This window comes from Scyliorhinus canicula, chromosome 9 (genome assembly GCF_902713615.1).
Source record: "Scyliorhinus canicula chromosome 9, sScyCan1.1, whole genome shotgun sequence".
NCBI classification, from domain to species: domain Eukaryota; kingdom Metazoa; phylum Chordata; class Chondrichthyes; order Carcharhiniformes; family Scyliorhinidae; genus Scyliorhinus; species Scyliorhinus canicula.
Genome location: NC_052154.1, coordinates 74,282,717 through 74,308,975, shown reverse-complemented (window position 1 = coordinate 74,308,975; position 26,259 = coordinate 74,282,717). Strand labels below are relative to the sequence as shown.

Below are 26,259 nucleotides of genomic sequence, written 5' to 3'. Positions count from 1 at the left end.
AGTGTGCACTAACCACATGTGTAACTAACAGGGAAGGGTAAGGTAAACTCGTCAGACTTGCATGCAAATCTCGAAGGATTGTGAACCGGAATATAGCCATAAGCCGTACCCTTTGTTCGATCGACTCCTTATTCCCCCCTGTTCCAAATTGTACGTAGAGAAGAGATGGCAGCGCAGATGATGGAGAAGTTGATGAACCCACAGCAGCAATCCGAGGTTACAGTAGTTGATAAATCAGAGCAGTGCCCCATATGGGAGGATGTGTTGAGAAAGTATTTAAAGGGGAAAGGATGGCCCCTTTGGTCAAATTTTTGTGCAAACACCGAGACAAGTCCAGGAAAGATAGGACAGACTTGGTGGGAGGATCTTTGTGAGATATATAAGAAAAACGCAGCAAAGTTTAGAAAGCCAATGGAAATAGTGTGCTGCTTGGCACAATTGCAAGGCACCAAGGGGGTCGGCGAGAAGCTCCGCAGACAGTTAGCAGAGAACATAGAACATAGAACATAGAACAGTACAGCACAGAACAGGCCCTTCGGCCCTCAATGTTGTGCCGAGCCATGATCACCCTACTCAAACTCACATATCCACCCTATACCCGTAACCCAACAACCCCCCCCCTTTAACCTTACTTTTATTAGGACACTACGGGCAATTTAGCATGGCCAATCCACCTAACCCGCACATCTTTGGACTGTGGGAGGAAACCGGAGCACCCGGAGGAAACCCACGCACACACGGGGAGGACGTGCAGACTCCACACAGACAGTGACCCAGCCAGGAATCGAACCTGGGACCCTGGAGCTGTGAAGCATTTATGCTAACCACCATGCTACCCTGCTGCCCCTGCTGCAGGAGAAGGAAGAAGAGAATGAGGGAAACAGTAAAGAAAGTGAGAACATTATTGAGGAACACCGGGAGAAGTTAGCCGTTAAAGACAGGGAAATCGCCGATGTTAAACGTGCCCACCAGCCTTGCATAGAACACCTTAGCAGCTTTCAGACCCAGCTCGACAAGGCCTATCAAGATACACAGCACACAGTCTTGCTAAGAGAGGACACTGAACACCAGGTCACCCAGCTAACAAAGAAAGCGCCGATTTACAGGCAGCTTTAAGAGCGCTCCACCAGTCCACTAAAGAACAAAGGCAGAGCACCGTTGACCATGTTAAATGCCAGCGAAAGATAGACAAGCTCCAGTTGTTACTTTCAGTTCAGAATGGTTTTATGTGTGCCTTCGGGACAGATGAGACAGATGAGGAAGAGATGGCAGATTGGGAAGAGTTAACTGAAAGCGCGCAAATGTACGTTAAAGGAATGGAAAGTCAAAAGCAGCCGCCACGCATCCCAAAAAGAAAGGCACCGGCATCACCGTCTGCACAGGTCGCAAACTCCCAGAGCTGCCCCGACACCCATGAATCTGGTCACCACGGAAAGAAGGATAAGGGATCAGGCAGGTCTAGATATCACCTACACCACCCAACTTTTGGTAAGTCAGTTGAGGGACGCTTGCAGTAAAATTACTCCATTTCAGCCCACCGCAGACCCGCATAGCTTCTTTGAGGAGGTGCGCCAACAAAAGGTTATGTACGGATTAGATGAGAGAGAGGAAGTTAAATTGATAGTAATGAGCCTCAGCCAGTTGGTAAGGTCAGCTTTGCTAGACCCTGAAACGTAGGAGGAGGAGGAACCCTAGAGGAAATAAAGGCCGCAATATTAGATGCTATCAGACACAACAAAGGGGATCTGGTAGAGGGTTTGAACAAATGCAGGCAAAAGAAAGGGGAACATCCGACCACCTTCGCCGGTCGCCTCTGGATACATTTCAAAGCAGTATACGGAAACTTAGACCGCTTCCACTAATAATGCCCCGATTTGGCCCGTAAAGAAACCAGACGGTTCATGGTGACTCACCATTGACTACCGCGAACTAAACAAAGTTACCCCATTAACAGCACCCACCATTTCCATGAGTCCCGTGACGATGCTGAAGCAGGGAGAGCAAGCAAAGTATTTCACCGTGCTAGATATCAGCAATGGTTTTTGGTCCATTCCCCTAGATCGGGCTTGCCAGTACAAATTCGCATTCACTTTTCAAGGACAACAGTACACGTGGATGTGTCTCTCCCAAGGGTTCCATAATTCCCCCTCCATTTTCCATAGACAGCTAGCTGCTGGTCTTTCCAAATTCTCCCACCCTGAATGCCTAATTCAGTATGTAGACAACCTGCTCCTGCAAACCGACACCAGGGAAGAGCACTTGGCTCTAATGGCCGAATTACTAACCCTGCTTCAGTCCATCAGATGTAAGGTAAACCCCAAAAAGGCACAGATATTGAGGGAAAAAGTACTTTATTTAGGCACCAGTATTACACAAGGCAAACATGAAATTGAACAAAAATGCATCGACTCCATTGTGAACTTACCCCTGCCCCATAATGTAGGTGCACTCCGCTCATTTTTAGGTTTAGTGGGATACCGCAGAAATTATATAGACGGTTTTTCCACAAAGGCCACCCCGCTCTCAGAGCTTCTGAAAAAGAACACCCCATGGAATTGGCTTCCCCAGCACACAGATGGCATAGACGATTTAAAACTTGCCCTAGGTACAGCTCCCGCTTTACAAGTTCCCAACCCCGCCTTCTATGCCATAGAAGTAGCAACCACCGAATGAACCCTCTCAATAGTGCTCCTACAGGAACGCCACGACCGATTAGGCCCGGTAGCCTATGCCTCTAGAGTTTTAGACCCCGTAGAACAAGGATTTTCTGCCTTGAACGACACTTGCTTGCAGTCTTTTGGGCAGTTCGGTACTTTGCCTACATTACAGGCCTAAACCCAGTCACGATATTAACCGAGCACACCCCCACCCAACTGTTGTTAGACGGCAATCTCAAGGATGGTTCAGTTAGCCAGATCAGAGCAGCTCGCTGGACACCATTTCTGTGAAACGCAGCAAGACCCACACATTCTTAGCAGACAATTTACAATATGCAGGGACCCCACACGACTTCCAGATAATTGCAGCCACACACCCCACAGGACCCTTTGTTCCCAAATTGTTACAACCACGTGTAAACGGTGAGACACAAAGTTCCCAAGACACAGGGGACACAGTAAAGATCTATGTAGATGGCTCCTCCACTGTTGAGGATGGAGTAAGAATCACAGGATGTGGGATTTACATGGAGGACTCACAGGGACGCCCACTAGAAGAGGTATCTTTAAAATTACCCGGCCACTTGGGATCCCAGTGTGGTGATCCACTGTGTTAACTGTGTGCACCTGTATTAGGGGATGTACAGTAGGACCTACACTACAGGTTCGCCGGTAGCCCCTGCCGGCTAGCTCCGCCCACAAGGAGCCATATAAATAGGCATGACTCCTCCTGATCAGCCATTTCGCCAGCTGCAGCAGGAGGCCACGCATCTGACTGTAATAAAGCCACAGTTGTACCAATCTGAGTCTTTCGTGCAATTGATAGTGCGTCACGCAGGCAGCCGAACTGGCAGCCATAGCTTATGTAATTGACCACCCAGACTCCTTTCCAATGCCTGTGGACATACACTCCGACAGCTTGTATGTCTGCAACAGTCTAACAGAATTCTTTCCCCATGGGAATCTCGAGGTTTTGTATCCGCTGACAGAAAACCCCTATCATCAGCCCTTCTCCTGAAACATATTCTTAAGAAAGCCACCGGCCGCACATACGGCATCATTAAAGTAAACAGCCATCACCACACCAACCCTATCCCCCCCACCCCTGGGAATCACAAGGCCGACGCCTTAGCTAAAGCTGGATCACGCACTGGTCACTTCTGGCAACCCCCCCCGGTGTGAACAGATACATTTAATCCAGGTGTCCCAAACCAATATTGAGGATTTATCTCAGGCACAGAAAGCAGACGACCTCCTTAAACAGGTACTGAACAGCACCTATCCAGCCCCCTATGATAAATGGAAGGACACACTCACAATACAGGACGGAATAGTGTTAAAGGACAAAATTTATGTGGTCCCCACCCAAGACAGAAATCAGTGAATCCATGATGGACACGGACATCAGGGAATAGACACAACCATTGCCCATTTAAGACCCTTGTGCTGGTGGCCCGATTTAAAAAGCGAAGTCACACATTATGTAGACAATTGCCTCACTTGCGCCCAGAACAATCTAGAACATTATACAAAGAAGGGACAATTAAGACACACCCGACCTGTAGAAGGCCCCTGGACAAATCTGCAAATTGATTACATTGCCCCCCCCCCCCGCAGAAACGGTTTCAAGTGTGTGCGAGTCGTCATCGATACATTTACAAAATGGGTTGAAGCATTCCCCACACGTTCAAACACGGCAAAGGCCACTGCTAAAATTTTGACCCACCAGATCTTTGCGCGCTGGGGTCTTCCACGCAGCATTGAGTCAGATCAAGGTTCCCACTTCACCGGCAGAGTAATGCAAAATGTTATGACCATTTTTGGTATCAAACAAAAATTCCACATAGCGTACCACCCGCAGTCCAGCGGCATAGTGGAGCGCATGAACCGCATTGTAAAAACGACCATTAGGGAAACGGTACAGCAGAACAATTCCACTTGGGACACGGTACTACCCTTTGCTCTCATGATTATCAGGACACAGTTTCCAGTTCCACAGGTTTCACACCCCCCCCCCCCCCCCCCCCCCACACACCCTTATGACAAAAGCATTGAATATTTATTAGGGCTCGATTTGGCAAATCCCGCAGTAACCGCGCTCACCCACAACAAAGCAGTTCAACAGGTCACAGAAAACATAAAGCGGCACAACTAGCTGCTGCTGTCTGACTAGGCGCTAGGAAAAAGCAGAGTAAAGCCAGCTTTGACAAAAAGGTTCACCCTATAGAGTATACAGTCAGCCAGCAAGTTATGATCTCATTCTACAACCCCAGCTCCTTCCTAACCCCTAGATTCGCAGGCCCCTACTCCATCTCTGACAAAGTAACCCCCTCTGTGTACAAGATAGCGTACCCCAACGGTAAGACTGGTTGGTTCCACATCAACCAACTCAAACTCTACGGATCATAACGTAGCCAAGCCCACCACTTAGCCTTGGTAATGGGAGAGGATGACGCTCTGCCCACTGACGATTCAGCCCAATGCCAACTCCAACCCTCCCCCCCCCCCCCCCCCCCCCTCAGGACGACACTCTCCCCTCGACTCCGCCCATACTCACAGGTTTCAACCTTGAACTTGACTCTGATGAGAGCCTCCCGGATTTGACTACCATCCCTCGCGACCTCCCCACCATCAGCTACCCTAGCTCCTGGAACAACGCCTTGGATTTTCTCGACCCTTGTACAACCGTCTCCGCCCAACAACCCTTTCTACGCCCGCTCCTGACAACGTTGCTTCCACTTCCAGTACACCAGTTCCGGCTACACACTGCACACGACAACCCGATATTCCCTTTTGGCACCATGATAATTCCTACAGGTTGGTAAGACATGACAAATCGGACCAACCACAGGCCTACGTGGCTACCGCCCGGAATCTGCAGACACGCGTTTAGCAACCAGGAGAAGGTGATGATTTAAGCAATGAGCCCCTTCTGGGAAATGATTTAACGGAACTGATGCACGCAAATATTTGAGGTGTCCAGATGATGAGAAACGGACACTGTCAAGGTGTCCAAAGTTCTGATGGAGCCTGCCCGTCTTCTTGTTTTAACCTCCTCTTCTCTCCAACACATGGTTTTAATCTATTTTGGCCCGACACTCGGCTATGCAATCATAATTACTCCTCTGATTCAACCGTCAGACACGGTATACTGACCAATGGCAGTTGAAGGCACTACAATATGACTGCAAATTCTTTCCGTTCCTCCCGGTCACCCAGGTATGGAGTCATGGCACTAATCCCCGCCCTACCTGAGGGCCCTAAAATTAACGGGTCAATCATGCTCGGGTAGTGTAGTAACGGCACTAACCCCCGCCCGACCCGGGGATCCCACCCATTCCTGTCCCGCAGTGGTCCACAGCACCCCACGGTTCACATCATGCTCTCTGGAATGGTTTACTACACACTTTTGCTGCTTTGGGCAGGTCTTGAATCTTTCTCCCCGCTCCAAATCTAAACCCTTCTTTCTTCCACTGTTCTTCCAGACTCCTTAAAAACTTAAAAACACAACGGTTGCTGATCGCTGTTGCTACCTCTGAGCCCCTGGGATGAAACCCTATAAAACTGACCGCCCTGAAATTCGGCTGGTGAAGCAAAGCCTCAACCTCCTTGGTTGCTGGTAAAGATGGAGAATGGTCGAAGAAAGCATCCGCTCACTCCTCGCATCGACCACACAAGCTGTGAGACACTTGAATACTTGAATTGAGACACATGGATTACTACCTCTCCAAATTCTCTTTTTTAAAACAAAATGGGGGAGTCACACATGGTGACAATCATGAAGGGAAATTGGAACTAAGAGGGAGAGACTAACACACACAGATATTAACCAACGATACTGACATGATACTATGTTTGATTCCCTAGGATTACACGGAAACCAGACACCGCAGGATGAACTCAGCCCCATGATCTTTGTCTGGATAATTGCCGCACTTACCGGACTCCAAGCACAAGATACCCAAGACTTTCCACAGCCCGGTGGTCTGTGGTACCGTCCCCCAGATGCAGGGGAATGTGAGACTGGCATCCTATGGGTACGTAAGAACAGAAGCATCATATTTGTGTGCAATAACCAACGCACAATTTACAGAAAGCCCAATGGGTCCACATCAGAATGTTACATTAGCACAACCAGAACAGAGGATGGGTGGGAACTTACTAATGAAGGGCCCAGAAATTGGATGTTTAAATAAAATAGCAGGGAACACAATGAGGATCGGACAAAATTGCCCCGGGACACCCACTAAAGGTAATTAGGCAATACACATAATTAGAGTAGGACCTAAGCCAGCCCTGAGTGACACCACCCCACAGACCACCTCCAGTCAGGATACCAAACATTGTTAGAGATAGAGACCGAAACCCCCACCTGGTGGGAAGGCATTGCAAAATGGAACCCACTCTCATACATAACAGAGACCCTCCTCCTGATCACAGGAATCTATAGTGTAGCCCTCACATTCAAACTCCGTAAATGGAAGGCAAACGCCTCCCGGCCCCCTATATACACAGTTCGAGCCCCCCTCTTTGGAATCCAAATCAACTCTACTAAGAATGTACAACTTACAAATCTGTGATAACCGCTGTTAAATGGACCCTTTATATCTCTGTACCGATGAAATGTGATAAGACGAAAGAATATGGCGCTGCTGTTTAAGTTTTGTAGATTTTGTGTTATAGATAAGTTCTTTAGGCAAAACCAGCAGCATGAGTGTAGTTTAGAAAGTTTAGTCAGAAACCAACTGTTTTATATGTTAATTTAAGTTAAAATGTTTTATATGGATCCGATTTTAGGAATGAAATAGCTATCAGTAGTGAATTGTTTCAATGAATGGATGTAATGTTAATGAATTAACTAAAATTGTACAATACATTTAGGACAGAGTAGAGTAGGACCTGAACTGACTGACCAGTGCTGGCTTGATAAGGTAGACTACAGGATCAAGACTGTGATCCACCATGCTTTGCATTCAGGATCCAGAGGACGGAATGTAGCCATGTAAAATGGCCACCTGCAAAGAACCATGGGAATTGTGGTCAATTTGGGACACAGATAGGTAGACAGCCTCTGTGTATTGCGCAAAGAAACCAGACTTGGCTGAAACTTGTATCCATTAAGAGTCGATCACCATTTCCCCCAGAACAATAGAGTTTGAATCAAGGAGTTAGCACAGTAGCAGACTAACCGGCACCCCCCCCCCCCCTTATTTGGAAAGGCCAAGACAATGATAGCTAGGAACCGCCCAGCTATCGAGGTAGCCGCCCCCTAATTGGCTGACATCGATGAGGGTGATCGAAAACCCTATCGATCCATTGGACCCGGAGTAAGGATTGCCGAAAAGGACGCAAAAGAGACGAAGGATAAAAAACCCTGCTCACTAGAGATCGATCTCTTCTGGGACCGGCCCGTGTGCGACCAACTGCAGCACAACAACCAAGTTCAAGAACCCACGACCATTCCTGCAGTACGAGCCCAGCTGAGAAGAACCCAACAACTTCCAAACCGACCACGTGGACCCGGATAAAGGCCTTATCTCGCACAGTGCCGGTCACTCGAAGTTAACTAAAGGTCATCTTAGTCATTAGGTGTAGTTTAGTACGGAGCCCCGTGTGTTATTGCATAGATATACAAGTCTTATGTTATTAATAAACTGTGTTCTTGAGCTAACATATTGGTTGCGTGGTCATTTGGTGGATGTGAGAATCAGCTTGTGGTTCACCCCAAAGCAAAGAAGGCAACAGGTTGCGGCAATCTTTCAGTATGCTCGGGATGTCCACAGGCAGCTTTTTCCAAAGGGATCTCAATAAAGCTCGTGGTGATAGGTTAGCCTGCTCAGATCTTGGATAGCTAGGACATCAAGGTAGCCCACGCCATAAAAGCTGCTACCAGATAGACCTTTCTGATGACTGATGTGCTTGGTAAGGCTGATAGTCACATTCCAGGACTGAATAGAGAGGACAGCAGCTCCTGCTGAAGCTGCCTGTCTCTAACTGGTGCAATGTGATGTGTTCCTTGCTCAAGGGAATGGTGACAAAGCTCTTACACATTTTATAGATGTCTTACTCACGCCACTTGTGATGAATTTGACCTGCCTGCTTTCCACCTTGTGGAAGGCTCCATTTCTCCAAATTCCCCTTGAATCTGTAAAGACCACTCCATCACACAGCGCATTCCCAACCCTAACCACACAAACTGCATTCAAACTACTGTCCGCATGTCACATCTGGGTGTTTTGCCAGTCACTGTAAACCTGTCCCACCTGGTCACTGACCCTTTCTGCCATGGGGGAACAGTTTCCCATGATATACTCCATATAAACTCAATGATCTTAAACACCTCTACTATGGTGATTATGAAGGCCTGACTCACCTCAACCCAACAGAACTTGTCGTCCAGCCTTGGAAATCACAGCATGGAGGGGTGGGGTAAAATACTGGCGAGCTAAATTTATTTTCAAATGGCTCAATAGTTTCTTGCCAACTCATGGAGTTTACAGATATTCTGCGAGACGTTGGACCAAATGGGCTGGGAAGGTTCCACACACGACCAATGTCTGGAGTGCGTTACCCTAGGTGTTGATGTTTTTGATTGTGTAAGGGAAAATCAATTATGGTTCCTGCTTGGAATAGTAATCCAGTATTCTGTCAGCCATTGTGGAAATGAGCTCCTGTAGACTGTGACAATAATATTGGTTTTCTATTTTATTTTAAGGTTAGTGCAGGTGATGTTAAATCGGGGTATTTATTCTCAGCCAAGCTTTCAGCTCAGGGCAGTCAGCCTGGCTGTACTGCGTTCTCAGGTTGAAGGTTTCTGTGGCAATCACAATGGGATTGTTCAAGGAGTTTTAAATAATTAGTCAGTCATCTGCACTGGCAATCGAGCCGCTGGCGATGGCGTTGAGGGATTCAGAGAGGTGGAGAGGCTTGGTGCGAGGTGGAGAGGAACATAGGGTGTCGTTGTATGCCGATGACCTGTTACTGTATGTGGCGGACCCGGCGGGAGGGATGCCGGGGGTGATGGAGTTGCTAGCTGAGTTCGGGACCTTTTCAGGTTATAAATTGAATTTAGGCAAGAGTGAGGTGCTGCACCGGGCCCACATGTCCGGGACTAGGATGAGTAGGTTTTTTGGGGGTGAGGATAGGTGCACCAGATATTCGGGGAGTCCAGCGAACCACGCCCATATGTTCTGGGCATGCCCAGCACTGGAAGAATTCTGGAAGGGGGTGGCGGGGACGATGTCGAGGGTGGTTGGATCCAGGGTCAAACCAGGGTGGGGCTCGCGATTTTTGGAGTTGCGGTAGAGCCGGGAGTGCAGGAGGCGAAAGAGGCCGGTGTCCTGGCCTTTGCATCCCTAGTAGCCCCTCGAAGGATTCTGCTACAGTGGAAGGATGCAAGGCCCCTAAGTGTGGAGACCTGGATCAGTGACATGGCGGGATTTATAAAACTGGAAAGGGTCAAATTTGCCTTGAGAGGATCAATACAAGGGTTCTATAAATGATGGCAGCCTTTTCTGGACTTCCTGGCTCAAAGATAGGTATCTTGGTCAATAGCAGCAGCAACCGGGGGGGGGGGGGGGGGGGGGGGTGTTCCTTATTGTGTGGTGGGGCGAATGTTTATGATTGTTAATATTATTGTTATTTTTGGTATTTTACTAAGGTTGTATATTGTTGTATAAATTCAAAATTTTTCAATAAAAATTATTTCAAAAAAAAATATTAGTCAGTCATCATGTTCAATAACAAACATTTTAATCATTGTTCAAAGTTGTATTGGAGTTCGTTATTAAGAATGCAGCTTTGTGCGGATGCTGTTGATCTAATGTAATTATGGAAGATGCAGTTGTCCATTGCTTTTTACTCCTGTTTGTGTTTTTAAAGAAAAATCGAGACTTCGGCCGTCAGTTTCAATTCCACAACCAGTACTTCAGTTCAGAGAGCTGTCCGCATAACTCTGCTGACCAGCAGAACAGCTTAGAGGTTGAGGCATCTTTCTGAGTAAGTCACTTTTTGCTTTAGTGTATATGCAGATTTATTCCATATATCGACAAGAATAACGTAATATTCACTTGTCTGAGCAAAATAAAATGATCTGACAAGACAGCACATACAATTTGCGTTTTGAAGAAGGGAAAATGCTCTGTTTCTTCATCATGATGCTTGGATCATCTGGTCACATGGATGGTGCTCCCCGGCAGCGGAGGGTGCGAACAATGGGAAATCCAGCTGTCAGCAGCGGGATCGGAAGATTTCACTGCCAGCCAATGGCGGGCTGCCACTGCTGTCGCGTAGAATACTGTGGGGGGGGGGGGGGGGGGGGGAGTGGAGTGTGTGGAAAATCTCACCCTTTGTCCTTAATTATAGAATTAAAGAGCCTCTACAGTGCAGAGGGAAGCCATTCGGCCCACCGTGTCTGCACCGACCTTTGGAAATAGCACGCTACCTAGGCCCACACCCCAACCCAATCCCAGTAACCTCACCTAACCTATTGGACACTAAGAGGCAATTTAGCATGGCCAATCCACTGAACCTGCACATTTTTGGACTGTGGGAAGAAACCGGAGCACATGGAGGAAACCCACCCACACACGGGGAGAAAGTGCAAACTGCACATAGACAGTCACCCGAGGCTGGAATTGAACCTGGGTCTCTGGCGCTGTGAGGCAGCAGTGCTAACCACCGTGCCGCCCCATTTTATAAAATTAACAGGCATTGTATTCTAAACCCTTAGCAGAAGGTTGTTTGCTTTCTGTTTCGATCTCTCTTCAGACAAAAAACATTCTTTAGAAAAAAAATGTATTTTATGACAAACATGTATCAAAACAGGTTACAGCGAATAAACACCCCGGGAAACATACTTCCCAATAATCAACTATACAGTCTATACAGAATTTCCCCCTTTTTCACCCCCCCTCCCTCGTGACGAACAGTCCCTCAAACACGGTCACAAACATCCCCCACCTTTCCTCAAACCCCCTTGAAGAGCCCCTTAACTCATACCTTTTCTTCTCTAAGCACAGGAAGTCGTACAACAATAAACATTCTTATCTGCCAGGGCCTGAGGTAAAATAAAGACGTACATATTCCACAACAATAGCAGGGAGTCTTCTGGTGCCTTGTAGATGTTGGCATCTGTACAAGTACCTGGTAATAGCTGGCAAATGACCATCGGCATGAGGTAAACCAAACAGTGACCTCCAGCTAAGTACTGGACAGGGAGGAGGTGATTATCCTGTCATCTTGTGTAACCTTTCCTGTATGCATTGGTTAAAATGGTTCAAAGAAGTGATTGACATGGGGCAAGCCAGCCTGTATAAATAAATTATATTAATAATGTCCTCCTCAGGAGCTGTCATCATCTGGCAGCCACCCTCTTCAAATGGAAGATGGACCAGGAAAGAACAAGGAGAACCATGGGAGGTTTTCCCAAACATAAGAACATAAGAACATAAGAACTAGGAGCAGGAGTAGGCCATCTGGCCCCTCGAGCCTGCTCCGCCATTCAATGAGATCATGGCTGATCTTTTGTGGACTCAGCTCCACTTTCCGGCCCGAACACCATAACCTTTAATCCCTTTATTCTTCGAAAAACTATCTATCTTTACCTTAAAAACATGTAATGAAGGAGCCTCAACTGCTTCATTGGGCAAGGAATTCCATAGATTCACAACCCTTTGGGTGAAGAAGTTCCTCCTAAACTCAGTCCTAAATCTACTTCCCCTTATTTTGAGCCTATGTCCCCTAGTTCTGCTGTCACCCGCCAGTGGAAACAACCTGCCCGCATCTATCCTATCTATTCCCTTCATAATTTTAAATGTTTCTATAAGATCCCCCCTCATCCTTCTAAATTCCAACGAGTACAGTCCTAGTCTACTCAACCTCTCCTCATAATCCAACCCCTTCAGCTCTGGGATTAACCTAGTGAATCTCCTCTGCACACCCTCCAGTGCCAGTACGTCCTTTCTCAAGTAAGGAGACCAAAACTGAACACAATACTCCAGGTGTGGCCTCACTAACACCTTATACAATTGCAACATAACCTCCCTAGTCTTAAACTCCATCCCTCTAGCAATGAAGGACAAAATTCCATTTGCCTTCTTAATCACCTGTTGCACCTGTAAACCAACCTTCTGTGACTCATGCACTAGCACACCCAAGTCTCTCTGCACAGCGGCATGCTTTAATATTTTATCGTTTAATTAATAATCCCATTTGCTGTTATTCCTACCAAAATGGATAACCTCACATTTGTCAACATTGTATTCCATCTGCCAGACCCTAGCCCATTCATTTAACCTATCCAAATCCCTCTGCAGACTTCCAGTATCCTCTGCCCTTTTCACTTTACCACTCATCTTAGTGTCATCTGCAAACTTGGACACATTGCCCTTGGTCCCCAACTCCAAATCATCTATGTAAATTGTGAACAATTGTGGGCCCAACACGGATCTTTGAGGGACACCACTAGCTACTGATTGCCAACCAGAGAAACACCCATTAATCCCCACTCTTTGCTTTCTATTAATTAACCAATCCTCTATCCATGCTACTACTTTACCCTTAATGCCATGCATCTTTATCTTATGCAGCAACCTTTTGTGTGGCACCTTGTCAAAGGCTTTCTGGAAATCCAGACATACCACATCCATCGGCTCCCCATTATCTACTGCACTGGTAATGTCCTCAAAAAATTCCACTAAATTAGTTAGGCATGACCTGCCCTTTATGAACCCATGCTGCGTCTGCCCACTGGGACAATTTCTATCCAGATGCCTCGCTATTTCTTCCTTGATGATAGATTCCAGCATCTTCCCTACCACCGAAGTTAAGCTCACTGGCCTATAATTTCCTGCTTTCTGCCTACCTCCTTTTTTAAACAGTGGTGTCACGTTTGCTCATTTCCAATCCACCGGGACCACCCCAGAGTCTAGTGAATTTCGGTAAATTATCACTAGAGCATCTGCAATTTCCCTAGCCATCTCTTTTAGCACTCTGGGATGCATTCCATCAGGGCCAGGAGACTTGTCTACCTTTAGCCCCATTAGCTTGCCCATCGCTACCTCCTTAGTGATAACAATCCTCTCAAGGTCCTCACCTGTCATAGCCTCATTTCTATCAGTCGCTGGCATGTTATTTGTGTCTTCCACTGTGAAGACCGACCCAAAAAACCTGTTCAGTTCCTCAGCCATTTCCTCATTTCCCATTATTAAAACTCCCTTCTCATCCTCTAAAGGACCAATATTTACCTTAGCCACTCTTTTTTGTTTTATATATTTGTAAAAACCTTTACTGTCTGTTTTTATGTTCTGAGCAAGTTTACTCTCATACTCTATCTTACTCTTCTTTATAGCTTTTTTAGTAGCTTTCTGTTGCCCCCTAAAGATTTCCCAGTCCTCTAATCTCCCAGCAATCTTTGCCACTTTATATGCTTTTTCCTTCAATTTGATACTCTCCCTTATTTCCTTAGATATCCACGGTCGATTTTCCCTCTGTCTACCGTCCTTCCTTTTTGTTGGTATAAACCTTTGCTGAGCACTGTGAAAAATTGCTTGGAAGGTTCTCCACTGTTCCTCAACTGTTCCACCATAAAGTCTTAGCTCCCAGTCTAACACTTTGATTAGAAAACAGAATCCTGCCATTACCAGTTACTGAGATCAACACACTCTGTACAAACCATCCTCTGGGATCAGTGAATCGTTCTCCACTGTCATGGGTCATAAACTTTTCTTGTGTATTTAGCTAATGCATCATATCTAAACTGCTGCTTCCTAATAAAATTAATAATCTTCCTTAAAATTACTTCCCCAAAATAGTTTTGAGAGTATTTGGTCGAAATCACAGATCTCCTCTAAACCTTGCCCCATGGACCTTAAACCTATGACCCCTGATGACTGGCCCCTCCACCCTGGGAAAGAGTGCCTGCCCATCCATTCTATCCATGCCCCTCATAATCTTGTAGACCTTTGTCAGGTCACCCCTCAACCTCTGTCGTTCTAATGAAAACAGTCCAAGTTTATTCAGCCTCTCCACATAGCTAACACTCTCCAGAACAAGCAACAGCCTGGTAAACCTCCGCTGCACCCTCTCCAAAGCCTCCGCATCCTTCTGGTAGTGTGGCGACCACAATTATGCGCAATATTCCAAGTGCTGCCTTCCCAAGGTTCTACACAACTGCAGCATGACTTGCCAGTTTTTATACTTGATGCCCCGTCCAATGAAGGCAAGCATTCCATATGCTTTCTTGACCACCTTGTCCACTTGTGTTGCCACTTTCAAAGATTTGTGGGCCTGCACGCTCAGATCTCTCTGACTTTCTATATTCCTAAGAGTTTTGCCATTTACGGTATATTTCCCCTCTATGTTAGGCCTATCAAAATGCATTACCTCACATTTGTCTGGATTAAACTCCATGGGCGAGATTCTCCGCAAAAGCGGAGAATCGTAAAGGCTACCGTGGGACAGGCCGTCAACCACGGCAGCCTCCGCGCCCACTTCCGGGACCCGATTCTCCCCCCCGGGCGGGGCTAGGAGCGGGGCCCCGGGCGTCCCGCCGGCGCGGCCTTGACGACGGTCGTCAAGGTGCACGACAAGCGTCACACCGGCTGACGCACACGGTGACGTCAGCCGCACATGCGCAGGTTGGACAGCGCCACCCCGCGCATGCGCGGTTGGCGTCTTTTCCCTCAGCCGCCCCGCAAGACGTGGCGGCTTGATCTTGCCGGGCGGCGGAGGGAAAAGAGTGCGTCCGTTACGGACGCAAGGCCCGCGATCGGTGGGCACCGATTGCGGGCCTGTGCCCCCCTTGGCACGGCCGTGGTACTGCTGTGCCAATCGGGCCCCTAGATGCCCCAAATGGGCACCTGGCACCCGTTTCACGACGGCAGCGACCAGGTGTGGTTGCTGCCGTGTTGAAACGGGCGCGAAGGCCTGGCCGCTCGGCCCATCGGCCTCGGAGCCTCTGAGAATCGCCGCTCGCCGTAAAAAACAGCGAGCAGCGATTCGTGGCGTGGGGGGGGGGAGGGGGAGAATAGCGGGAGGGTGTGAAAAATGTCGAGAGGCCCTCCCGCTATTCTCCCACCCGGCGTGGGGGGCGGAAAATCGCTCCCCATTTGCCATTTCTCTGCCCAAGTCTCCAACCTATCTATGCCCTGCTCTCTCCTCTGACAATCCTCAACGCTATCTGCCACTCCACCAACCTTCGTGTCATCTGTGAACTTACTAATCAGACCGGCTACATTTTCCTCCAAATCATTTATGTATTCTACAAACAACAGAGGCCCAAGCACAGTTTTCTGTGGAACACCACTAGTTACAACCTTCCATTCAGGAAAACACAATTCTACTGCTACCCTCTGTCTTCTGTGACATCTTGCCGTGTCTTGACATCCTTTTGCTACAAAGGCTGCTCGTTCTCCTTTCATTCTGACCATGGGCCGAATGGCCTCCTTCTGCACTGTAAATTCTATGAAATCTTTCCCAAATATTATGCACACTGACATATTTATTTCACAACCATGATCACCCTGTAACCGTGTTTCTAATGGTGATTAACTCTAAATAATTGATCTCAATTTGTGTGACTAGGTCATCTGTCATATTGCAGATGCTTTGTGTAATTAGGTAAAGAAACTAAAATTTCATTTTTACTACAATGCATAGACACATTCGCTATTTCACAATTATTGTTAAACTTGCTTGTCCCTTCCTGTCCACTTGTCTTTATTCACATCGCTACATTGCTCTGTTGCCTTGACCGTTCTCTTTGGATTTCCAAAACTCCCTTCACCCCAACCCTCCACCTCCCGCTGTCAGTTTAAAGCCCTGTGCACAGCTCTAGTTATACAATTGGTCAGGACACTGTTCCCAGGCCAGGCTGTCAATTTTGGTTATATCTGATTTAGATTTATTGATCACTTGACCTTTACAGTTTAGAATGGTAGTCACTATCAGCTGTGGGACAAAGTACTGCTTTTAGTTTGTTCATGATTGTCAGGGAATATTTTGCATGATGGGACAAAAGCTTCACTTTGTGAAAGTGGAAAATTCCCCTTTCTCCAGTGTTGTGAACTCAAGGGCATTGAGACAGAATGAAACAGAAAGCGAGGTGAGTTACAGGAAATTGAAGCAGTGCACACGGAATAAACATTCAGCATTTTAATTTCAGTAGGAAAGGATGGAAGTCATTGTTTATGAAGCAGATTGTAGAAGATTTCAGTTTGTCACTGCAGCGAGTTACCTAGAGACAGGTAAAAAATACTTTGCGGATGCTTAGTACAGAATTGTTAACTGTAAGTCGTGCCTTGTATGTTTGCTGTCACTGTTTATAGATGAATATTCCTTCGACCTGTCTGCGATGGGAATGGCAGGAATGATCACTAGTGGGTTAGACTGAAACTGGAAGAACAGATCTGTAACTTGTTTTAGGAACAGCGGCTGTGTATTTTGAAGGGCAGTTTTTTACATCAAATAGAGCATTGTGATGTGTGATAAGGAACTGCCTTCCTGATGCAGCAGTTAGTTCAGTGGCACTCACTGCCATGTAGCGGGGCTGGATATAAACCCTGGACTGCTTCATTCCTAGTCCAGGCCACACTGAGAGGGCTGGTGGAGAGCAGATGGAGCAGATCTTAATTGTGGGGCTTGAGAGGCCATTGAGATGGAGAGAGAGAGAGAGAGAGGTCATTGTGGGAAGAATTCTGTTTTGACTGTCCTCAGCATCTCCTAACAGCCGATGTGATGTATCATTGGGAGAATCCGGCCCGAAGTCCTGTGTTTCTCCTTTTAGTTGAAAGAAAGCCAACCAGATTTATGAATTAATTTATGGAATGAATGTTAAAGATGCCCATCCGGAAAAGAACACGTTTAAGGTGAATACATCCAGCTTCTGATGGGTGCTGTGATAATTCTGTTTATAATTTACTTTTACAAAACAGATGTGTCTCATTTCTTACTTCCAGCCCGAGTGGTACTTTTTGTTTGGAAATATTTAGAGATATTATTCTGGTAACATTACGAAATTTATTTATTAGCTGCCACTCTAGTTTATGAAGGGTGAAGATGGCAGGAATGTGGTGATGTATTCTAGATCCTAGTGACTGGGTGTGTGATCTGTAGTTCCCGAGCTGTGTCATCAGATTGCTCAGCTTTATTTATTGTAGAGGAGACAAAGCTTCAGTTACAGGGAACCCAGTGGAAGGATTTTTAACTTGGCAATTTTACAACACAATCTCTATTCATAGATGCGTATTCTTCGGGTGTGGTTTCACCATCTTCCTCCACTCTCTCTCTCTCTCTCTATATATAAAATCTAAGTTGCTTTGAGTGGGGAGGTGTTAAACAAATGAGGAAGAACACTGGGAGCCGCTCTGTCTGCTCCCTGACGTCTCCAGAAAGTCCCTAAATCCCCCAACAACAAACTGTTGACTCTCTAATGCATTCCAGCATTTTTGTCTCTGTTGCTGTATCTGGAAGTCCTTTCCAAACATTGATCATTCTTTTGTGTGAGGAGACTTTCTGACCAGTTCCAAATTTACTAATATTAAATCCCGACCCCTCGGCCTACCCTCATTTTATTTGAAAGTAACTTTCCAGATCTACCTTTTAAAATTTTATTAAATATTTTGTCTGTCAGTTTGTCCTCGGCCACGGTAAATCCATTCTACAGATTGTCCTCAGAACTCGGACACTCATGGTCAGCTCCTGCCTTTTTCTGCATTCCAGCCCTCAAATATCTCTCGGAGTTTAAGATACAATTAAATCATAACTTTTTAACTTGGACTTTTCTGTTTTCAAAACATTTTTTCTGCCACGATCTCATTTTAATGTCCCACACTTGGTGCAAACCCAGAGTGACAATTGGCTGGAGTTCGGGGTGCAGGCTCGGGGTTCACACAGCAGGGATATCGTAGAATTTGCAGTGCAGAAGGAGGCCATTCGGCCCATCGAGTCTGCACCGGCTCTTGGAAAGAGCACCCTACCCAAGGTCAACACCGCCACCTTATCCCCATAACCCAGTAACCCCACCTAACACTAAGGGCAATTTTGGACACTAAGGGCAATTTATCATGGCCAATCCACCTAACCTGCACATCTTTGGACTGTGGGGGGAAACCGGAGCACCCGGAGGAAACCCACGCACACACGGGGAGGATGTGCAGACTCCACACAGACAGTGACCCAAGCCGGAATCGAACCTGGGACCCTGGAGCTGTGACGCAATTGTGCTATCCACAAGGCTACCGTGCTGCCCTACAGGCACAAAAATAACTAAACACACAGACCATTTTGCCAGCTCTATTGGTGTCAGTGATTAGTCCTCAAACCCATTGGATTGTGCTTCTCCCACAGTCAAATTGGTCGCACACATTTGAAGGAGCCTCACTGCCAATTCCAGTGCTACACAGCGCCAGGGTCCCAGGTTCGATTCCCAGCTTGGGCCACTGTCTGTGTGGAGTCTGTACGTTCTCCCTATATCTCCGTGGGTTTCCTCCGGGTGCTCCGGTTTCTTACTACAAGTTCTGAAAGACGTGCTGTTAAGTAATTTGGACATTCTGAATTCTCCCTCTGTGAACCCAAATAGGCGCCGGAATGTGGCGACTAGGGGCTTTTCACAGTAACTTCATTGCAGTGTTAATGTAAGTCTACTTGTGACAATAATAAAGATTATTACATTATTGTCCAATTCAGAGTGTTGGTTCCACTCCTGCCATTGACACCTCAGAGTTCCCAATTGCTCATCTCATGGTCCCACTGGGATTGGTGACCCACAGTTTAGGGACTCCTGTTCCTGTGGTTAAGCATCCTATTGGCTTTATCGCTCTCTGGTGTGCATTGGGAGGACATGTTGAACATCAAGTTTACTAAGATTTCCTGTGTTTCTCTCGATTTCAGTCTTTGCTCTTTCAAAACCACACTTTCTGTGTATCTCACACCCATTTTCACTTGTGTGGAGCAATTCACACGCCTGCATTAAGCATTTTCTGCTGTCGTGTAGCCACACTCTCAGACTCAAACTCATTTTGTCAGCTCTGACTATCTCCTTCTGTTTCCTGTGCCCCTCCTGGATGTTATTAGCTGCCACTGTTGGCATTGTGGATTGGAAGATTACAAAGTGTTTGCAGCACAAAAATAGGCCATTCAGCCCAGGGACTGGTTTAGCACAGGGCTAAATCGCTGACTTTGAAAACAGACCAAGGCCAGGCCAGCAGCATTGTTCAATTCCCGTACCAGCCTCCCCCGAACAGGCGCCAGAATGTGGCAACCAGGGGCTTTTCACAGTAACTTCATTTGAAGTCTACTTGTGGCAATAAGCTTTTTTCATTTTCATTTCAAAAAGGTCAATGTGTTTAATTACCTGTAAATACCTACTTTAAGTCTAGGCTTATTCTTGTTTGTAGGAGGACATGAAGCATCCTGCGGCCATATGGTGAAGTCCAGTGGTCTGAGGGAATGGTGTAAGGACCTTTTAGATTTGGTGAGTTTGGTCAGAATTATTTCCCAGTGCTGGGCACAAGGTCGGTCTGTGACAGTCGTGGGGGTGGATGATAGAACGGGAAACAACTGTTCTGCCCAATTCACCAGTGAGAATTCTCCACATCGTAATTACATAGAATTTACAGTGCAGAAGGAGGCCATTCGGCCCATCGAGTCTGCACCGGCTCTTGGAAAGAGCATCCCACCCAAGGTCAACACCTCCCCCTATCCCAATAACCCAGTAACCCCACCCAACACTAAAGGCAATTTTGGACACTAAGGGCAATTTATCATGGCCAATCCACCTAACCTGCACATCTTTGGACTGTGGGAGGAAACCGGAGCACCCGGACGAAACCCACACACACACGGGGAGGGTGTGCAGACTCCGCACAGACAGTGACCCAAGCCGGAATCGAACCTGGGACCCTGGAGCTGTGAAGCCATTGTGCTATCCACAATGCTACCGTGCTGCCCCAAGTCAGTCATCTTTGTAGATGTGGAACAGACAAAATATGGGAGAGATCAGAATGAATCAGAGTGTAATCGGGTCAAGTATTGAATCACATTTAGGTCATTTTTTTCACAGATTGGGAAAGCAGTCTAATCCCTTCAGGATCAGTGAGATGCCCAGTAAAGTGTTCGCGAGGAGAGTTAACAATTCATATTTAAGATTAAAGTTACCATAATCCCTGATGACTGTTTTCCCCTTTGAGGGGGAGAGTTAATGGGCAGTGGTTTAACCTCAGGCGAGTGGCAACTGAGCTAAACCGACTCCCATGCTTAAGATTAATAAGACCTCGTATTCGGTTGCTAACCAGTTCCAGGATAACTGCAATTAATGCTACCTTTAAAAATAACTATCCTTCAGGGTGTTGCCAAAATATTAAGTACACAAACACACACACACACACACACTAAACCAGCCTGAGCAGAGACTTTCCTTATACAATCTCTGTCACTACAGGGCATTGGCACGATCCCTGAATCCTTTGTAATCTCTAGGCCCTGTTTAGTCCGGCTTCTTGTACATGATGCATTTTTAAAATTCCTCCCCATTGGAAAGCATCATTGAAAATCCAGCTGCTGTAAAATTATCTTTCAAATAGCATTACCCCAGCCAAAGTTAGCAATCCTCTATCAGCAGGAAAATTATACGTGTGGCAGGAAATAGGTCAAAAGCCCCTGATGTACATCAATGCCTAAATTGTCTGAATGGTTCCATTAGATTAATTCCAGTTGGCAACTCATTCTCATATGTATATTTAAAAAAAAAATGTGATTCCAAGTTAATTCAGTTATCCTGTGCACATCTAGCTCATTGTAAGTGTTCAAGTCATTGTTACAAGAGTTTGTGGTGTGGTAATTTCCCACGTTTGGATGCTGGATGATGCTCAGGATGGTGAAAGGCAGCAGTTTTAAATAGCAGTTGATTCTCTTTAGGGTTGCTTCACGTTTAACTGCCCCAAGTGTGCGAAGGAGTGGCCCTGGCAGGAGGTACGGCACCTTGCACAGTTGTCACAGGAGGAATGCAGACGGTATGAGGAGCAGCTCGGCAGAATAATGGCAGGAAAAAAGGAGTTGTACCGAAAGGTAACTTGTGTTATTTAGGATTTTGATCTTTGCTTCTTTGAATAAATATTTTTAAATTGAGCTGTGTCTGAACACGATTTAACCGGAGATAATCGATGTCCGGTTATGGGCACGTTTAGCGGGTTGTTTCTCAGTGGCTGCAGCGCCGGGAAATACCCCATTATTCAACACACTTTGCCTTTTTTTTGGCCACGGGGAGTTTCTCTCCGCCAAGGCTGCAGTTAGAGACCCCAGCAGCAAAGGCTCTTCGCCGATCGGGCGCCATTTTGTCTGGCTGCCCAGACATTCTCTCCCCTCCCTCCCCCCCAAATCCACAACATCAGGGAGGCAACTGGGCCTGATCTGAATGACAAACTGGCACCCTGGCCAGGGTACACAGGTGGTACTGCCAGGGTGCCAGTCTGGTGGTGCCAAGATGCCAGAGGAAGTGCCACCCTGATGCCACCCTGCCCTATCCCCGACCACCCATGAGGTATCCAATGGCCTGAGAGATCCCCACAGGCGCCATTATGACTGGTCCACGTTTGTGGAAATCGGTACTAAACGGTGCCCTGGCGGGTTCTCACAGGTGTAACTGTTGGCCTAATGGCTCATTTAAACATGCTGATCTGGGTCACGCCCAGTGAGGGTGACACCCAGATCGCGAAGTCTCGCGAGACTCCGTTAAATCTCAAGAGGCCTCTCGTGAGATTCAAAGGCCTAGTTCCGACAACAAGCCGGGCGTTAAATTTCTCCTATATTTTCCAACTAAGACTGGAATTCTCATGTTGTTGTGATTCACTTTTCCTGCCAATAGCGCAGCCCCGCCTGTGGGATTTACTGTAGCGTGGGTTGGTTACAATGGGAAATCCCATTGACGAGAGACTGGAAGATAGTATCCCACTGCCAGCGAAGAGCACGCAGTTGTGAAATATATGGCTAGGGGACTGGAGGATTCAGCCCCAAGTGTATTGAATAACATTTAATTTTTTAGACTTGCTGCCTTTTTAACTGTTTGTTAAAGCTAAATGAGCCAGCTTGTGGAATTTTATGACCCACAGCCTAGTTCACACTTGGGACCATGAGGTCAGCAACACGGCAACCACGAGAATACCAAAGCAAACTTGTAACAGTGACTTTCGATGATGAAAGATAAAACTCCAATTACCACGCTGCCTCTAATTTTAGTTATTTCCTCTTCTCTTTACTCTTTTCTCAATTGGCATCAGTACTGCAGCTTAAATTGGAGTGGGGGAGGTGCTTCAAAGTCTTTGCTGGTTTAAAACGAAGATACATGAGTCTGGTAGAGTATCTTCCATTTATAAATCCAATGTCACATGTAGGACATCTAAATGCATCACATTTCTCCCTCTCTTTAACTCTGAAGAAGAGTTAAACAGACGCAAAATGTTAACTCTGTTTCTCTCTCCACAGATGCTGCTAGACCTGCTGAGATTTTCCAATATTTCCTGATTTATTACAAAGGAAACAAGGTTAAAGTAAAGATGAAGAGACAGGAAAGTTCAGGAGGAAGGAGAGCGGGAGGAAAAATCTAAAATGGGAAATCACTGGAAAAAATGGCACCATTCTGATTTGCTGCATCAGATATTCTCCGATTCATGCTTCAGTCCCAGCTTCAGTGGAAACTGGGAAGGGGCCCATCCAATGATCCCTGCATTAAATAGCAACAATGCAAACTCAACAGAAAGATTTTAAAATATTGAATAAACATCTTACAGCCCTTTGCAGCTGTTGATAGGAAACAAAAGTGACAGGCAGTTAATGAAAAGATAAACAGCTCGGAATGTTACACTTGTGACCTATTTCCAGAAACGTTCAGTCTCTTGTCTTCTGTCCTGCATATTAACATGTCCCGGGCTGTATTTATGCAGAACTTTGAAATTAGCTGGAAAGGTCCATCACTGGATAACTGGCACACAGCCAGCAAACAGCTGCATGTACACAAATGTGGTAACAGTTACTCAGGTGTCAACATGTTTAGATATAGAAAGAGAATCTCTTGAGAGACTCGGGTAAGTTATGTTGACTGTAAAAGAATAAGGAAAACATTTTCACATGATGACCAGTTTTGTTCACGAGAGTTCTGATAGAGAAAGGAAACACTGACTAAAGTTCAAAGGAAGGCATCAAATGACTTACTTCAGTTGAAGTAAGTGCTGTGTTAATTGTGATAAAAATCTGGAATACTCCCTTTGAAAACAAATTGATTGTGGAACAATTGGAACATTGAAGAATGTGATGGATTTTTGTTAGTAAACATATCTATCTAAGGACATGGAGCTAATGTGGAAAAAGGAGTTAGTTTCAAATCATAAATCATCTAATAGAATGGTAGAAGAGGTTTGAGAGGCGGAATGGCTTCCTTCTGTTCCTATGTTCTTATTAATAGTGAACACAAAGGCATTTGCAATCAAATATACCAAAAAGCAAGATGGGGCCAATGAGCTATTGTTGGGTAGTTCTGTGCAGTGTAACAGGAGATGTCAAGCTAAAATATAAATGCTACATTTTTCCAAGTTATCTGTTCTTGATTTATGTTCCCACAATTTACATAATCACACACGTTTATGTCACTGATATCTTGTCTCATTTTGTCCCTCAGTGTCCAGTATGCAGTCTCTATGTACAGAGAATGGATGCGGATAAGCTGTGCGTTCAGTGTTTGCCTTGCTCAGAGAAATCAAAGAAAACCTTTCAGTTCTGCTGGGGGTGTCAGAGGGAGTGGAAGAATACTGATATGCAGAGTAACAACTGCGGTAACGAATCCTGCAGTCTAACAGCTCTGCTTCTGGGCTGTGGTACAATCAAAAAAATGGCCAGTGAAGTGCGTGGGTGTCCCAAAATCCGAGCCTGCCCCAATTGTGAGACATTAGCACAGCATTGCATGAGAGGCTGCCCAGATGTAAAGTGTCCCAATTGCCGTTATCGATTTTGCTTTCGGTGCCTTGAATTAAATGGATGTTGTACAGATTGCCAGATAGTCGGAAGGCAAAAACTGACTGGCAAAAAGGTCTACAAGAAAAGAGTGCGCCGAGTGAAGCTAACTCCCCAGTGAGATTAACTAACCGTTTTTATTAGCAGAAAGGGCCATCTTTATCCAAGATTGGCAAAGAAACAGACGGGAATGAAATTTACCTTTAGTGGAGCAGACAAACCAAGTCTGAAAATTGATGTAATTTCCTAAACTTTGTGTTTGGAAAGTTCCTGTTCAGCATCCCCATTGATATAAAGTAGAAACTTTATTTGACGTGACAGTTATACCTTTATCCCTTGCTGCTTTCTGCAGGGAGTTTTTAAAAAAATACTCCAAGCTCTTGGCATGCTTTTCCTGTGGATGCCAGCAGCAACTCCATGTTCCCTCTCCTGAGTGGACACTCTTTATTTAAAATTCATTCATGGGATGTGGGCGTCGCTGCCCATCCCTAATTGCCCTTGAGAAGGTGATGGTGAGCTGCCTTCTTGAACTGCTGCAGTCCCAGGTACACCAGTGCTGTTAGGGAGGGAGCTCCATGATTTTGGCCCAGCGACAGTGAAGAAACAGCGCCGTATTTCCAAATCTGGACGGTGACTGGTTTCGAGGGGAGCTCCCAGATGGTGGTGTTCCCATGTGTTTCCTACCCTCGCCCTCCTCATGTACCTGTCATGGGTTTGGAAGGTGCTGTCCTCATTCGTAAGCTTAGACAGAAAGAGGAAACAGCTGTGGACAAGGTGGAGAGCTGTTGACCTCTGTCTACCTGTCACTGAGTACCCCAGAAAGGAAGTCTGGTCGACAGTGTTGTCCACGGAGATCTCAATAAAGCTGTTGGTGATAAGTTAGCTTGTGTACATGACTTGGACCTTAGATGTCTGCACATCAAGATAGCTAGAGAAGGTCAAATTCGCCCTGAGAGGGTCGGTACAAGGGTTCTTTAGGCGGTGGCAGCCTTTTCTCGACTTTCTGGCTCAACGATAGGGTACGGGGACAGCAGCAGCAGCAACCCGGGGAGGGAAAAGGGGAGGGAAAAGGGGAGGGAAAAGGGGGGGGGCCGACAATGACTATGTTTGTTTATTTAATTTTAATATTTTTAAAGTTCTTTTGTTGTTCATTAGGGTTGGGGGGGTGGGGGGATGTGATACATGCGCCGATACGGTCTGGGGGTGTCACAGTTATTATGGGTTATTTTGTTGCATTTCATTGTTTGTCGTTATGTTTTATATTTTCTGTAAAAAATTCCAATAAAAATTATATTAAAAAAAAGATAGTCCAAGCCATAAAAACTGCTACTAAGTAGCTCTTTTTGATGACATGTGCTTGGTAAAGCTGATAGTCAAATTCCAGGACTGAATAGAGAGGCCAGAAGCTCCTGCTGAAGCTTTAACTGCTGGTAAATCACCATTTGTAGAATCATAGAATCACTTCAGTGCAGAAGGGGGCCATTTGGTCCAATGGGTCTGCACCGATCCTCGGAAGAGCATGCTACCGAGGCCCATGACCCTACCCTACCCTCGTAACCCAGTAACCCCAGTTAACATTTTGAACACTAAGGGGGAATTTATC

General features: G+C 46.2%; 2 protein-coding genes across 4 annotated transcripts in view; both read left to right on the top strand.

Moving 5' to 3' along the window:
• Positions 1-6,581, top strand: part of LOC119971422 (probable E3 ubiquitin-protein ligase RNF144A-A) — a 37,775-nt gene extending 31,194 nt beyond the window's left edge. The window contains exon 4 of the mRNA XM_038806914.1: positions 6,525-6,581. Coding sequence (XP_038662842.1) covers positions 6,525-6,569 — 45 coding nt within the window. The 3' untranslated portion in view covers positions 6,570-6,581. The remainder of the gene's footprint in view (positions 1-6,524) is intronic.
• A 10,216-nt stretch (positions 6,582-16,797) lies between these two features.
• On the top strand, positions 16,798-25,691 carry LOC119970980 (probable E3 ubiquitin-protein ligase RNF144A-A). 3 transcript variants are annotated; one of them, XM_038806090.1, is made up of 3 exons: positions 16,798-16,903; positions 20,054-20,130; positions 24,325-25,691. In XM_038806090.1, exons 1-3 carry the CDS (start codon positions 16,831-16,833, stop codon positions 24,775-24,777), a joined length of 603 nt encoding a protein of 200 aa, XP_038662018.1. In that variant the 5' UTR covers positions 16,798-16,830; the 3' UTR covers positions 24,778-25,691. The 3 variants fall into 3 exon arrangements, 2 of the variants coding, with proteins under 2 accessions (XP_038662018.1, XP_038662020.1); XR_005461708.1 differs by lacking the exons at positions 16,798-16,903; positions 20,054-20,130; positions 24,325-25,691 and adding exons at positions 21,569-21,722; positions 23,136-24,309; XM_038806092.1 differs by lacking the exons at positions 16,798-16,903; positions 20,054-20,130 and adding an exon at positions 21,577-21,722.
• The last annotated feature ends 568 nt before the right edge of the window (positions 25,692-26,259 follow it).